At 49.5% G+C, this 15,866-nt stretch overlaps 1 protein-coding gene across 3 annotated transcripts in view; it reads left to right on the forward strand.

The window, feature by feature from the left end:
- Positions 1–41: 41 nt before the first annotated feature.
- LOC148068822 (interleukin-1 receptor type 1-like) overlaps positions 42–15,866 on the forward strand; it is a 35,051-nt gene continuing 19,226 nt past the window's right edge. The window contains exons 1-3 of one of the 3 annotated variants that reach the window (XM_087804545.1): positions 42–158; positions 962–1,102; positions 3,104–3,287. In XM_087804545.1, coding sequence (XP_087660671.1) covers positions 1,015–1,102; positions 3,104–3,287 — 272 coding nt within the window. In that variant the 5' untranslated portion in view covers positions 42–158; positions 962–1,014. The remainder of the gene's footprint in view (positions 159–961; positions 1,103–3,103; positions 3,288–15,866) is intronic. The other 2 variants (XM_087804546.1, XM_087804544.1) reach the window with 2 other exon arrangements.

Here is a 15,866-nt window from a genome sequence, read left to right on the forward strand (position 1 = left end):
AAGCTGCAGTCTTCTGGAGTATTGTCTCTTTTGATGAGCTGGAAATGAAACAAGCTCATTGTGGTTTTGAGCTCATCTCAACCACAATAGGGGGAAAGGAAGAAGGCATACAAACTTCAGACGATCTTTTCAGATAACAAATGAGCAGCTTTGTTCTGGTAAGTCAACGAGAATTAAAAAGAATGAATGTAATTTTATAATAAGTTCTTGTTATAATTCATTGCATTTTGCTAATATTAAATTAAATTTAGGTTCAAAATATCATCTGGCACAGATTATACTAAAACATGTGACACACGTTAGACACTTAACTCTTCACAAAGGTTTAATGTTTATAAGATCAATAAACAGGACACTTTTAATGTCTTCATATTTAACAAAAAACTGACAGATTTTCTGGCTGTAGCAAGAAAAATAAATCAATGTTGATATGTTATTTGACATGTTATTGCTATTTGACATGTTATTCAATAAAGCAGTGACACCGTTTTGTTGGAAAAAAACATATTTATAGGTTTGAAAAAAAACAAAAAACTGGAATCTCTCGGTCAAATATATCTTGAAATAAAAATAAAGCCATATTCTTATTCGAACTAAGGCACTAAAAGTTTAATTTAAAAAATGAGCTGCATCAGGATATTACGGCAAGTTAGCTGGCCCTGACTCTGTGAAGCAAAAAGACGCACTGAACAATTTATGTTCAATTAAATAAAATTACACAATACTACACATTCAGTACTCCTGATTTATTAGTATTTTATTTTCTCCTTGAAGCAACTAAAAGATAGGTTGTATGTGCAATTATTTATTTTTTAAAAAAAGCAACGTTTATTTTAAGTAACAATTCGAATATTCAAATAAACAGTGAATCGACATAATTAATAAAAAAAAACCCACTTATTTATCAAGCTACTGTTGCACTACATGCAATACTAAATGATTATTTATACCATTGTGCAAGATTCTCACTTCCTGGTACTGAAACCATTCAACGCTGGTGTGGTGAGACATTACATGTTTGGACAGATCCTTTGCAACAGCAGCATGGCAGCAGCTCTTAAGATCTACTGGCTGATTGCTGTGGGAATTGTGCCGTCACACTGTAAGTATTTACTCTTTTAGTAAGTTCAATGACACTTTTTCATGTCTTGGGTGACGATTGAAGGTAAAACGGATAAAACCGGAGTCCGTTTCCGTCGCTCCAACACGACGTCACCTCCGGGTCTTAATACTTTGCTTTATGGAGAAAAAAGGATCAATTCAGAGTGTACGTTGTTTATTCACCGCTTCAAGACAAACAAACATACAAACTTTTACGATCGAGCGGACTCGCTCTTTGCCGGCAGCTCTACAGGTCAATAGCTCCGGGAAAGACGGTCCCGGGTTATGGGTCCCCTCTATTTTTAAGGGAAAGTTTCCTGTCCAGGGGGGCGTATTTTCCGGGGCAGTGGTTCTTTGATGTTAGTCCCTGCTTTCAAGCTAGCCTTGAGACAGTGTTTATCAGTATGAAGTGAAATGTTGGTTGTGAATGTGTATTCAAACATTTAAGCTCTTAGATGAGGCTAGTAATTTATATTCTATATTTTTATTATCTTTTTAGCATTAATTTAACTTATGGCGTAAAAGTAAAGTGTATAATAATTTCCAATCTAACAAAGGTAAATGTTCTTCAAACTTATGAGTGACCTATAATTTCTTGAACTTCGCCACCAAAGCTGATCATTCTCATGTTGAGGGATGTACTGCATCTTGGAGATGAAAACATCATCTCAAGGTCATATTCATTGTTGTGTCAGAAAACTTAATTTATTGGCTGCAACCAAGGCGTGAAGCGCATTTTTAGAAAAATAATGAAAAGAAAATACCTCCTTACCGAAGATAAATATTACAACCTTCAACCTTTCAAATCGCTGTCAAGTCAACATGAAACAGCTTGAGATGACACAGAGTGAACTCATACAAAATGCTTGTTTTTTAAAATCAATCAATCAAATCGGTTGTTTCCAAATAGATGTATAAAATATATATATATACAGATTATACATAGATTTAGGCTCTATTAAAAATATTTTGAAAACATACACAGATTTAAAAATACAGAGACATATTTAAATATACATTTAATAATATGTTAAGAACATACGAAGATGTTCAATATAGATTTAAAAAAAATACATTTACAGATTAAAAAGTGTTAAAATTAACAAATGTTAAAATATATCTTTAAAAAGAATGTTAAACACATACAAAGATGTTGAAAACATTTTAAAAAAAATATACACTGTCTTCTTGTTTACAGGTAGAAGAAGTTAAAGCTTTGGTTTGAGTGAATGTTCTGACAGGAAGTAAATAGGTCGGCTGGTTCTTTTACCGCACTTTCCTGTCAAGTTCTGCCTTTTCTGAAAAGTCCCCCACACACTGGGGGTAGAATATAGGGCAGTAGGCTAACTACACACATTGCTCAACCTCTTTTGAGTGTTTAGATTTTATGTTTGCTGAGGCATTATATACTCATGTTCTCTTCAGTTAGCAGTTCTAAGTTGTTTTTGCTAATGATTATGGGGGGAACTGGGAAGCAAAGAGCTGAGGCTGCGTTATATCCCAGACACGTGGCGAACCCACAAGAAAGCTTAGACTTAGACTTAAACTTCCTTTAATTGTCATTGCACAGAAAAGCACCGCTGTGAAACCAGCAAAGAAATGTCGTTGTTTCGCAACCGTTGAAAAACAGCATATGTATATAAAAAATAATAAATATAAATATGAATAAGTAAAAATTGTGCAAGATAGTATAAATAGAATAAATGAATAATAAATAATGTTTTAAACATTGCATAGCTCGTGTTATATTGGATTTAGCAGTCTGATGGCCAGAGGGAAGAAGCTGTTGTTGCAGGAAGAAAATGAAGTGATAAGTGTCAAACAAGTTCTCTAGATGTTAGTGTTTCTTTCTTTTGTGTTGCTTAAGTGCACCCAATATATTCATTCCATCAGTTCATTGCCAATTTAAAATTATATATATATTTATTTATTTTATTACAAACACTACATACTGTATATTTATTACTTGCTTTACAAATGTAAATTACTTTCTCTCTCACAGTCACGACAGTACACTACGGTACTGCTGGTCAACTCGCTCTCCTCAAGTGTCACGCCAAAGACAACATAACTTGGAGAAGAGAAGGGAACTTGAGCCTGCCCAGCGGTGTACAGGTCAGAGGCGCAATCCTGTTGTTTGCACCTCTGCATTCGTCTCATGGAGGAAGCTACACATGTGGGAGCAGGTTTGTAAAATCCCCTGATGTAACGGATATATAAAACAAGAGAGGCATTCTTATTTCAAAAGAACAATCAGATCAATGTTTGTGAAACTTGTGGAAATGTGTCAACGGAATGTAAGCTTTACATTCTTACATAATTAAATCATCACAATATCACAGCATTTTCATCCATCCATCTGTACACTCTGACATCATTACATCTTCATATCATGAAATCATTACATTGTTGGATCATTACATCATCATATCATTTTACATTTTAGTATTTTAGAACTTTAAAACTGAGAACCTTACCTCACATCTCAGGTCCCTCTTCTCCTCCCAGGCTCCTATTTGTGCAGACTCCTTCTCCTCTGAGGCTCCTACTTGGTCAGACTCCTTCTTCTCCTCCCAGGCTCCTACTTGTGCAGACTCCTTCTTCTCCTCTGAGGCTCCTACTTGTGCAGACTACTTCTTCTCCTCCCAGGCTCCTACTTGTGCAGACTCCTTCTTCTCCTCTGAGGCTCCTACTTGTGCAGAATCCTTCTCCTCTGAGGCTCCTACTTGGGCAGACTCCTTCTTCTCCTCCCAGGCTCTTACTTGTGCAGACTCCTTCTTCTCCTCCCAGGCTCCTACTTGTGCAGACTCCTTCTTCTCCTCTGAGGCTCCTACTTGTGCAGACTCCTTCTTCTCCTCTGAGGCTCCTACTTGTGCAGACTCCTTCTTCTCCTCTGAGTCTCCTACTTGTGTAGACTCCTTCTTCTCCTCTGAGGCTCCTACTTGTGCAGAGTCCTTCTTCTCCTCTGAGGCTCCTACTTGTGCAGACTCCTTCTTCTCCTCTTAGGCTCCTACTTGTGCAGACTCCTTTTTCTCCTCTGAGGATCCTACTTGTGCAGACTCCTTTTTCTCCTCTGAGGCTCCTACTTGTGCAGACTCCTTCTTCTCCTCTGAGGCTCCTACTTGGGCATACTCCTTCTTCTCCTCCCAGGCTCCTACTTGTGCAGACTCCTTCTTCTCCTCCCAGGCTCCTACTTGTGCAGACTCCTTCTTCTCCTCTGAGGCTCCTACTTGTGCAGACTCCTTCTCCTCTGAGGCTCCTACTTGGGCGGACTCCTTCTTCTCCTCCCAGGCTCCTACTTGTGCAGACTCCTTCTTCTCCTCTGAGGCTCCTACTTGTGCAGACTCCTTCTTCTCCTCTGAGGCTCCTACTTGTGCAGACTCCTTCTTCTCCTCCCAGGCTCCTACTTGTGCAGACTCCTTCTTCTCCTCTGAGGCTCCTACTTGTGCAGAGTCCTTCTTCTCCTCTGAGGCTCCTACTTGTGCAGACTCCTTCTTCTCCTCTTAGGCTCCTACTTGTGCAGACTCCTTTTTCTCCTCTGAGGCTCCTACTTGTGCAGACTCCTTCTTCTCCTCTGAGGCTCCTACTTGTGCAGACTCCTTCTTCTCCTCTGAGGCTCCTACTTGTGCAGACTCCTTCTTCTCCCTGAGGCTCCTACTTGTGCAGACTCCTTCTTCTCCTCCCAGGCTCCTACTTGTGCAGACTCCTTCTTCTCCTCTGAGGCTCCTACTTGTGCAGACTCCTTCTTCTCCTCTGAGGCTCCTACTTGTGCAGACTCCTTCCTCTCCTCTGAGGCTCCTACTTGTGCAGACTCCTTCTTCTCCTCTGAGGCTCCTACTTGGGCAGACTCCATCTTCTCCTCCCAGGCTCCTACTTGTGCAGACTCCTTCTTCTCCTCCCAGGCTCCTACTTGTGCAGACTCCTTCTTCTCCTCCCAGGCTCCTACTTGTGCAGACTGCTTCTTCTCCTCTGAGGCTCCTACTTGTGCAGAGTCCTTCTTCTCCTCTGAGGCTCGTACTTGTGCAGACTCCTTATTCTCCTCTGAGGCTCCTACTTGTGCAGACTCCTTCTTCTCCTCTGAGGCTCCTACTTGGGCAGACTCCTTCTTCTCCTCCCAGGCTCCTACTTGTGCAGACTCCTTCTCCTCTGAGGCTCCTACTTGGGCAGACTCCTTCTTCTCCTCCCAGGCTCCTACTTGGGCAGACTCCTTCTTCTCCTCCCAGGCTCCTACTTGTGCAGACTCCTTCTTCTCCTCCCAGGCTCCTACTTGTGCAGACCCCTTCTTCTCCTCTGAGGCTCCTACTTGTGCAGACTCCTTCTTCTCCTCCCAGGCTCCTACTTGTGCAGACTCCATCTTCTCCTCTGAGGCTCCTACTTGTGCAGAGTCCTTCTTCTCCTCTGAGGCTCCTACTTGTGCAGACTCCTTCTTCTCCTCCCAGGCTCCTACTTGTGCAGACTCCTTCTTCTCCTCTGAGGCTCCTACTTGTGCAGACTCCTTCTTCTCCTCTGAGGCTCCTACTTGTGCAGACTCCTTCCTCTCCTCTGAGGCTCCTACTTGTGCAGACTCCTTCTTCTCCTCTGAGGCTCCTACTTGGGCAGACTCCATCTTCTCCTCCCAGGCTCCTACTTGTGCAGACTCCTTCTTCTCCTCCCAGGCTCCTACTTGTGCAGACTCCTTCTTCTCCTCCCAGGCTCCTACTTGTGCAGACTGCTTCTTCTCCTCTGAGGCTCCTACTTGTACAGAGTCCTTCTTCTCCTCTGAGGCTCGTACTTGTGCAGACTCCTTCTTCTCCTCTGAGGCTCCTACTTGTGCAGACTCCTTCTTCTCCTCTGAGGCTCCTACTTGGGCAGACTCCTTCTTCTCCTCCCAGGCTCCTACTTGTGCAGACTCCTTCTCCTCTGAGGCTCCTACTTGGGCAGACTCCTTATTCTCCTCCCAGGCTCCTACTTGTGCAGACTCCTTCTCCTCTGAGGCTCCTACTTGGGCAGACTCCTTCTTCTCCTCCCAGGCTCGTACTTGTGCAGACTCCTTATTCTCCTCTGAGGCTCCTACTTGTGCAGACTCCTTCTTCTCCTCTGAGGCTCCTACTTGGGCAGACTCCTTCTTCTCCTCCCAGGCTCCTACTTGTGCAGACTCCTTCTCCTCTGAGGCTCCTACTTGGGCAGACTCCTTCTTCTCCTCCCAGGCTCCTACTTGGGCAGACTCCTTCTTCTCCTCCCAGGCTCCTACTTGTGCAGACTCCTTCTTCTCCTCCCAGGCTCCTACTTGTGCAGACCCCTTCTTCTCCTCTGAGGCTCCTACTTGTGCAGACTCCTTCTTCTCCTCCCAGGCTCCTACTTGTGCAGACTCCATCTTCTCCTCTGAGGCTCCTACTTGTGCAGAGTCCTTCTTCTCCTCTGAGGCTCCTACTTGTGCAGACTCCTTCTTCTCCTCCCAGGCTCCTACTTGTGCAGACTCCTTCTTCTCCTCTGAGGCTCCTACTTGTGCAGACTCCTTCTTCTCCTCTGAGGCTCCTACTTGTGCAGACTCCTTCTTCTCCTCCCAGGCTCCTACTTGTGCAGAATCCATCTTCTCCTCTGAGGCTCCTACTTGTGCAGAGTCCTTCTTCTCCTCTGCGGCTCCTACTTGTGCAGACTCCTTCTTCTCCTCTGAGGCTCCTACTTGTGCAGACTCCTTCTTCTCCTCCCAGGCTCCTACTTGTGCAGACTCCTTCTTCTCCTCCCAGGCTCCTACTTGTGCAGACTCCTTCTTCTCCTCTGAGGCTCGTACTTGTGCAGACTCCTTCTTCTCCTCTGAGGCTCCTACTTGTGCAGACTCCTTCTTCTCCTCTGAGGCTCCTACTTGGGCAGACTCCTTCTTCTCCTCCCAGGCTCCTACTTGTGCAGACTCCTTCTCCTCTGAGGCTCCTACTTGGGCAGACTCCTTCTTCTCCTCCCAGGCTCCTACTTGTGCAGACTCCTTCTCCTCTGAGGCTCCTACTTGGGCAGTCTCCTTCTTATCCTCCCAGGCTCCTACTTGTGCAGACTCCTTCTTCTCCTCCCAGGCTCCTACTTGTGCAGACTCCTTCTTCTCCTCTGAGGCTCCTACTTGTGGAGACTCCTTCTTCTCCTCCCAGGCTCCTACTTGTGCAGACTCCATCTTCTCCTCTGAGGCTCCTACTTTGGCAGACTCCTTCTTCTCCTCCCAGGCTCCTACTTGTGCAGACTCCTTCTTCTCCTCCCAGGCTCCTACTTGTGCAGACTCCTTCTTCTCCTCTGAGGCTCCTACTTGGGCAGACTCCTTCTTCTCCTCCCAGGCTCCTACTTGTGCAGACTCCTTCTCCTCTGAGGCTCCTACTTGGGCAGACTCCTTCTTCTCCTCCCAGGCTCCTACTTGTGCAGACTCCTTCTCCTCTGAGGCTCCTACTTGGGCAGTCTCCTTCTTATCCTCCCAGGCTCCTACTTGTGCAGACTCCTTCTTCTCCTCCCAGGCTCCTACTTGTGCAGACTCCTTCTTCTCCTCTGAGGCTCCTACTTGTGGAGACTCCTTCTTCTCCTCCCAGGCTCCTACTTGTGCAGACTCCATCTTCTCCTCTGAGGCTCCTACTTTGGCAGACTCCTTCTTCTCCTCCCAGGCTCCTACTTGTGCAGACCCCTTCTTCTCCTCCCAGGCTCCTACTTGTGCAGACTCCTTCTTCTCCTCTGAGGCTCCTACTTGTGCAGACTCCTTCTTCTCCTCCCAGGCTCCTACTTGTGCAGACTCCATCTTCTCCTCTGAGGCTCCTACTTGTGCAGAGTCCTTCTTCTCCTCTGAGGCTCGTACTTGTGCAGACTCCTTCTTCTCCTCCCAGGCTCCTACTTGTGCAGACTCCTTCTTCTCCTCTGAGGCTCCTACTTGTGCAGACTCCTTCTTCTCCTCTGAGGCTCCTACTTGTGCAGACTCCTTCTTCTCCTCCCAGGCTCCTACTTGTGCAGACTCCATCTTCTCCTCTGAGGCTCCTACTTGTGCAGACTCCTTCTTCTCCTCTGCGGCTCCTACTTGTGCAGACTCCTTCTTCTCCTCTGAGGCTCCTACTTGTGCAGACTCCTTCTTCTCCTCCCAGGCTCCTACTTTTGCAGACTCCTTCTTCTCCTCCCAGGCTCCTACTTGTGCAGACTCCTTCTTCTCCTCCCAGGCTCCTACTTGTGCAGAGTCCTTCTTCTCCTCTGAGGCTCGTACTTGTGCAGACTCCTTCTTCTCCTCCCAGGCTCCTACTTGTGCAGACTCCTTCTTCTCCTCTGAGGCTCCTACTTGTGCAGACTCCTTCTTCTCCCCTGAGGCTCCTACTTGTGCAGACTCCTTCTTCTCCTCCCAGGCTCCTACTTGTGCAGACTCCTTCTTCTCCTCTGATGCTCCTACTTGTGCAGACTCCTTCTTCTCCTCTGAGGCTCCTACTTGGGCAGACTCCTTCTTCTCCTCCCAGGCTACTACTTGTGCAGACTCCTTCTTCTCCTCCCAGGCTCCTACTTGTGCAGACTCCTTCTCCTCTGAGGCTCCTACTTGGGCAGACTCCTTCTTCTCCTCCCAGGCTCCTACTTGTGCAGACTCCTTCTTCTCCTCCCAGGCTCCTACTTGTGCAGACTCCTTCTTCTCCTCTGAGGCTCCTACTTGTGCAGACTCCTTCTTCTCCTCCCAGGCTCCTACTTGTGCAGACTCCATCTTCTCCTCTGAGGCTCCTACTTTGGCAGACTCCTTCTTCTCCTCCCAGGCTCCTACTTGTGCAGACTCCTTCTTCTCCTCCCAGGCTCCTACTTGTGCAGACTCCTTCTTCTCCTCTGAGGCTCCTACTTGTGCAGACTCCTTCTTCTCCTCCCAGGCTCCTACTTGTGCAGACTCCATCTTCTCCTCTGAGGCTCCTACTTGTGCAGAGTCCTTCTTCTCCTCTGAGGCTCGTACTTGTGCAGACTCCTTCTTCTCCTCCCAGGCTCCTACTTGTGCAGACTCCTTCTTCTCCTCTGAGGCTCCTACTTGTGCAGACTCCTTCTTCTCCTCTGAGGCTCCTACTTGTGCAGACTCCTTCTTCTCCTCCCAGGCTCCTACTTGTGCAGACTCCATCTTCTCCTCTGAGGCTCCTACTTGTGCAGACTCCTTCTTCTCCTCTGCGGCTCCTACTTGTGCAGACTCCTTCTTCTCCTCTGAGAATCCTACTTGTGCAGACTCCTTCTTCTCCTCCCAGGCTCCTACTTGTGCAGACTCCTTCTTCTCCTCCCAGGCTCCTACTTGTGCAGACTCCTTCTTCTCCTCCCAGGCTCCTACTTGTGCAGACTCCTTCTTCTCCTCTGAGGCTCCTACTTGTGCAGAGTCCTTCTTCTCCTCTGAGGCTCGTACTTGTGCAGACTCCTTCTTCTCCTCACAGGCTCCTACTTGTGCAGACTCCTTCTTCTCCTCTGAGGCTCCTACTTGTGCAGACTCCTTCTTCTCCCCCCAGGCTCCTACTTGTGCAGACTCCTTCTTCTCCTCCCAGGCTCCTACTTGTGCAGACTCCTTCTTCTCCTCTGAGGCTCCTACTTGTGCAGACTCCTTCTTCTCCTCTGAGGCTCCTACTTGGGCAGACTCATTCTTCTCCTCCCAGGCTCCTACTTGTGCAGACTCCTTCTTCTCCTCCCAGGCTCCTACTTGTGCAGACTCCATCTTCTCCTCTGAGGCTCCTACTGGTGCAGACTCCTTCTTCTCCTCCCAGGCTCCTACTTGTGCAGACTCCTTCTTCTCCTCCCAGGCTCCTACTTGTGCAGACTCCATCTTCTCCTCTGAGGCTCCTACTTGTGCAGACTCCTTCTTCTCCTCTGAGGATTGTACTTGTGCAGACTGCTTCTTCTCCTCCCAGGCTCCTACCTGTGCAGACTCCTTCTTCTCCTCTGAGGCTCCTACTTGTGCAGACTCCTTCTTCTCCTCCCAGGCTCCTACTTGTGCAGACTCCATCTTCTCCTCTGAGGCTCCTACTTGGGCAGAGTCCTTCTTCTCCTCTGCGGCTCCTACTTGTGCAGACTCCTTCTTCTCCTCTGAGGCTCCTACTTGTGCATACTCCTTCTTCTCCTTTGAGGCTCCTACTTGTGCAGACTCCTTCTTCTCCTCCCAGGCTCCTACTTGTGCAGACTCATTCTTCTCCTCCCAGGCTCCTACTTGAGCAGACTCCTTCTTCTCCTCTGAGGCTCCTACTTGTGCAGACTCATTCTTCTCCTCCCAGGCTCCTACTTGTGCAGACTCCTTCTTCTCCTCTGAGGCTCCTACTTGTGCAGAGTCCTTCTTCTCCTCTGAGGCTCCTACTTGTGCAGACTCCTTCTTCTCCTCTTAGGCTCCTACTTGTGCAGACTCCTTTTTCTCCTCTGAGGCTCCTACTTGTGCAGACTCCTTCTTCTCCTCTGAGGCTCCTACTTGTGCAGACTCCTTCTTCTCCTCTGAGGCTCCTACTTGTGCAGACTCCTTCTTCTCCTCCCAGGCTCCTACTTGTGCAGACTCCTTCTTCTCCTCTGAGGCTCCTACTTGTGCAGACTCCTTCTTCTCCTCTGAGGCTCCTACTTGTGCAGACTCCTTCCTCTCCTCTGAGGCTCCTACTTGTGCAGACTCCTTCTTCTCCTCTGAGGCTCCTACTTGGGCAGACTCCATCTTCTCCTCCCAGGCTCCTACTTGTGCAGACTCCTTCTTCTCCTCTGAGGCTCCTACTTGTGCAGACTCCTTCTTCTCCTCCCAGGCTCCTACTTGGGCAGACTCCTTCTTCTCCTCCCAGGCTCCTACTTGTGCAGACTCCTTCTCCTCTGGGGCTCCTACTTGGGCACACTCCTTCTTCTCCTCCCAGGCTCCTACTTGTGCAGACTCCTTCTTCTCCTCCCAGGCTCCTACTTGTGCAGACTCCTTCTTCTCCTCTGAGGCTCCTACTTGTGCAGACTCCTTCTTCTCCTCCCAGGCTCCTACTTGTGCAGACTCCATCTTCTCCTCTGAGGCTCCTACTTGTGCAGAGTCCTTCTTCTCCTCTGAGGCTCGTACTTGTGCAGACTCCTTCTTCTCCTCCCAGGCTCCTACTTGTGCAGACTCCTTCTTCTCCTTTGAGGCTCCTACTTGTGCAGACTCCTTCTTCTCCTCTGAGGCTCCTACTTGTGCAGACTCCTTCTTCTCCTCCCAGGCTCCTACTTGTGCAGACTCCATCTTCTCCTCTGAGGCTCCTACTTGTGCAGACTCCTTCTTCTCCTCTGAGGCTCCTACTTGTGCAGACTCCTTCTTCTCCTCTGAGGCTCCTACTTTTGCAGACTCCTTCTTCTCCTCCCAGGCTCCTACTTGTGCAGACTCCTTCTTCTCCTCCCAGGCTCCTACTTGTGCAGACTCCTTCTTCTCCTCTGAGGCTCCTACTTGTGCAGACTCCTTCTTCTCCTCTGAGGCTCCTACTTGTGCAGACTCCTTCTTCTCCTCTGAGGCTCCTACTTGTGCAGACTCCTTCTTCTCCCCTGAGGCTCCTACTTGTGCACACTCCTTCTTCTCCTCCCAGGCTCCTACTTGTGCAGACTCCTTCTTCTCCTCTGAGGCTCCTACTTGTGCAGACTCCTTCTTCTCCTCTGAGGCTCCTACTTGTGCAGACTCCTTCCTCTCCTCTGAGGCTCCTACTTGTGCAGACTCCTTCTTCTCCTCTGAGGCTCCTACTTGGGCAGACTCCATCTTCTCCTCCCAGGCTCCTACTTGTGCAGACTCCTTCTTCTCCTCTGAGGCTCCTACTTGTGCAGACTCCTTCTTCTCCTCCCAGGCTCCTACTTGGGCAGACTCCTTCTTCTCCTCCCAGGCTCCTACTTGTGCAGACTCCTTCTCCTCTGGGGCTCCTACTTGGGCAGACTCCTTCTTCTCCTCCCAGGCTCCTACTTGTGCAGACTCCTTCTTCTCCTCCCAGGCTCCTACTTGTGCAGACTCCTTCTTCTCCTCTGAGGCTCCTACTTGTGCAGACTCCTTCTTCTCCTCCCAGGCTCCTACTTGTGCAGACTCCATCTTCTCCTCTGAGGCTCCTACTTGTGCAGAGTCCTTCTTCTCCTCTGAGGCTCGTACTTGTGCAGACTCCTTCTTCTCCTCCCAGGCTCCTACTTGTGCAGACTCCTTCTTCTCCTTTGAGGCTCCTACTTGTGCAGACTCCTTCTTCTCCTCTGAGGCTCCTACTTGTGCAGACTCCTTCTTCTCCTCCCAGGCTCCTACTTGTGCAGACTCCATCTTCTCCTCTGAGGCTCCTACTTGTGCAGACTCCTTCTTCTCCTCTGAGGCTCCTACTTGTGCAGACTCCTTCTTCTCCTCCCAGGCTCCTACTTTTGCAGACTCCTTCTTCTCCTCCCAGGCTCCTACTTGTGCAGACTCCTTCTTCTCCTCCCAGGCTCCTACTTGTGCAGACTCCTTCTTCTCCTCTGAGGCTCCTACTTGTGCAGACTCCTTCTTCTCCTCTGAGGCTCCTACTTGTGCAGAGTCCTTCTTCTCCTCTGAGGCTCCTACTTGTGCAGACTCCTTCTTCTCCTCTTAGGCTCCTACTTGTGCAGACTCCTTTTTCTCCTCTTAGGCTCCTACTTGTGCAGACTCCTTCTTCTCCTCTGAGGCTCCTACTTGTGCAGACTCCTTCTTCTCCTCTGAGGCTCCTACTTGTTCAGACTCCTTCTTCTCCCCTGAGGCTCCTACTTGTGCAGACTCCTTCTTCTCCTCCCAGGCTCCTACTTGTGCAGACTCCTTCTTCTCCTCTGAGGCTCCTACTTGTGCAGACTCCTTCTTCTCCTCTGAGGCTCCTACTTGTGCAGACTCCTTCCTCTCCTCTGAGGCTCCTACTTGTGCAGACTCCTTCTTCTCCTCTGAGGCTCCTACTTGGGCAGACTCCATCTTCTCCTCCCAGGCTCCTACTTGTGCAGACTCCTTCTTCTCCTCTGAGGCTCCTACTTGTGCAGACTCCTTCTTCTCCTCCCAGGCTCCTACTTGTGCAGACTCCTTCTTCTCCTCTGAGGCTCCTACTTGTGCAGACTCCTTCTTCTCCTCTGAGGCTCCTACTTGGGCAGACTCCTTCTTCTCCTCCCAGGCTCCTACTTGTGCAGACTCCTTCTCCTCTGAGGCTCATACTTGGGCAGACTCCTTCTTCTCCTCCCAGGCTCCTACTTGGGCAGACTCCTTCTTCTCCTCCCAGGCTCCTACTTGTGCAGACTCCTTCTCCTCTGAGGCTCCTACTTGTGCAGACTCCTTCTTCTCCTCCCAGGCTCCTACTTGTGCAGACTCCTTCTTCTCCTCTGAGGCACCTACTTGTGCAGACTCATTCTCCTCCTCCCAGGCTCCTACTTGTGCAGACTCCTTCTTCTCCTCTGAGGCTCCTACTTGTGCAGACTCCTTCTTCTCCTCCCAGGCTCCTACTTGTGCAGACTCCTTCCTCTCCTCCCAGGCTCCTACTTGTGCAGACTTCTTCTTCTCCTCTGAGGCTCCTACTTATGCAGACTCCTTCTTCTCCTCTGAGGCTCCTACTTGTGCAGACTCCTTCTTCTCCTCCCAGGCTCCTACTTGTGCAGACTCCTTCTTCTCCTCTGAGGCTCCTACTTGTGCAGACTCCTTCTTCTCCTCCCAGGCTCCTACTTGTGCAGACTCCTTCCTCTCCTTCCAGGCTCCTACTTGTGCAGACTCCTTCTTCTCCTCTGAGGCTCCTACTTGTGCAGACTCCTTCTTCTCCTCTGAGGCTCCTACTTGTGCATACTCCTTCTTCCCCTCTGAGGCTCCTACTTGTGCAGACTCCTTCTTCTCCTCTGAGGCTCCTACTTGTGCAGACTCCTTCCTTTCCACTCAGGCTCCTACTTGTGCAGACTCCTTCTTCTCCTCCCAGGCTCTTACTTGTGCAGACTCCTTCTTCTCCTCTGAGGCTCCTACTTGTGCAGACTCCTTCTTCTCCTCTGAGACTCCTACTTGTGCAGACTCCTTCTTCTCCTCCCAGGCTCCTACTTGTGCAGACTCCTTCTTCTCCTCTGAGGCTCCTACTTGTGCAGACACCTTCTTCTCCTCTGAGGCTCCTACTTGTGCAGACTCCTTCTTCTCCTCTGAGACTCCTACTTGTGCAGACTCCTTCTTCTCCTCCCAGGCTCCTACTTGTGCAGACTCCTTCTTCTCCTCTGAGGCTCCTACTTCTGCAGACTCATTCTTCTCCTCCCAGGCTCCTACTTGTGCAGACTCCATCTTCTCCTCAGAGGCTCCTACTTGTGCAGACTCCTTCTTCTCCTCTGCGGCTCCTACTTGTGCAGACTCCTTCTTCTCCTCTGAGGCTCCTACTTGTGCAGACTCCTTCTTCTCCTCCCAGGCTCCTACTTGTGCAGACTCCTTCTTCTCCTCCCAGGCTCCTACTTGTGCAGACTCCTTCTTCTCCTCCCAGGCTCCTACTTGTGCAGAGTCCATCTTCTCCTCTGAGGCTCGTACTTGTGCAGACTCCTTCTTCTCCTCCCAGGCTCCTACTTGTGCAGACTCCTTCTTCTCCTCCCAGGCTCCTACTTGTGCAGACTCCTTCTCCTCTGAGGCTCCTACTTGGGCAGACTCCTTCTTCTCCTCCCAGGCTCCTACTTGTGCAGACTCCTTCTTCTCCTCCCAGGCTCCTACTTGTGCAGACTCCTTCTTCTCCTCTGAGGCTCCTACTTGTGCAGACTCCTTCTTCTCCTCCCAGGCTCCTACTTGTGCAGACTCCATCTTCTCCTCTGAGGCTCCTACTTTGGCAGACTCCTTCTTCTCCTCCCAGGCTCCTACTTGTGCAGACTCCTTCTTCTCCTCCCAGGCTCCTACTTGTGCAGACTCCTTCTTCTCCTCTGAGGCTCCTACTTGTGCAGACTCCTTCTTCTCCTCCCAGGCTCCTACTTGTGCAGACTCCATCTTCTCCTCTGAGGCTCCTACTTGTGCAGAGTCCTTCTTCTCCTCTGAGGCTCGTACTTGTGCAGACTCCTTCTTCTCCTCCCAGGCTCCTACTTGTGCAGACTCCTTCTTCTCCTCTGAGGCTACTACTTGTGCAGACTCCTTCTTCTCCTCTGAGGCTCCTACTTGTGCAGACTCCTTCTTCTCCTCCCAGGCTCCTACTTGTGCAGACTCCTTCTTCTCCTCTGAGGCTCCTACTTGTGCAGAGTCCTTCTTCTCCTCTGAGGCTCGTACTTGTGCAGACTCCTTCTTCTCCTCACAGGCTCCTACTTGTGCAGACTCCTTCTTCTCCTCTGAGGCTCCTACTTGTGCAGACTCCTTCTTCTCCCCTGAGGCTCCTACTTGTGCAGACTCCTTCTTCTCCTCCCAGGCTCCTACTTGTGCAGACTCCTTCTTCTCCTCTGAGGCTCCTACTTGTGCAGACTCCTTCTTCTCCTCTGAGGCTCCTACTTGGGCAGACTCCTTCTTCTCCTCCCAGGCTGCTACTTGTGCAGACTCCTTCTTCTCCTCACAGGCTCCTACTTGTGCAGACTCCTTCTTCTCCTCTGAGGCTCCTACTGGTGCAGACTCCTTCTTCTCCTCCCAGGCTCCTACTTGTGCAGACTCCATCTTCTCCTCTGAGGCTCCTACTTGTGCAGAGTCCTTCTTCTCCTCTGAGGATCGTACTTGTGCAGACTGCTTCTTCTCCTCCCAGGCTCCTACCTGTGCAGACTCCTTCTTCTCCTCTGAGGCTCCTACTTGTGCAGACTCCTTCTTCTCCTCCCAGGCTCCTACTTGTGCAGACTCCATCTTCTCCTCTGAGGCTCCTACTTGTGCAGAGTCCTTCTTCTCCTCTGCGGCTCCTACTTGTGCAGACTCCTTCTTCTCCTCT

This window comes from Callionymus lyra, chromosome 12 (genome assembly GCF_982586985.1).
Source record: "Callionymus lyra chromosome 12, fCalLyr1.hap1.1, whole genome shotgun sequence".
NCBI lineage: Eukaryota > Metazoa > Chordata > Actinopteri > Syngnathiformes > Callionymidae > Callionymus > Callionymus lyra.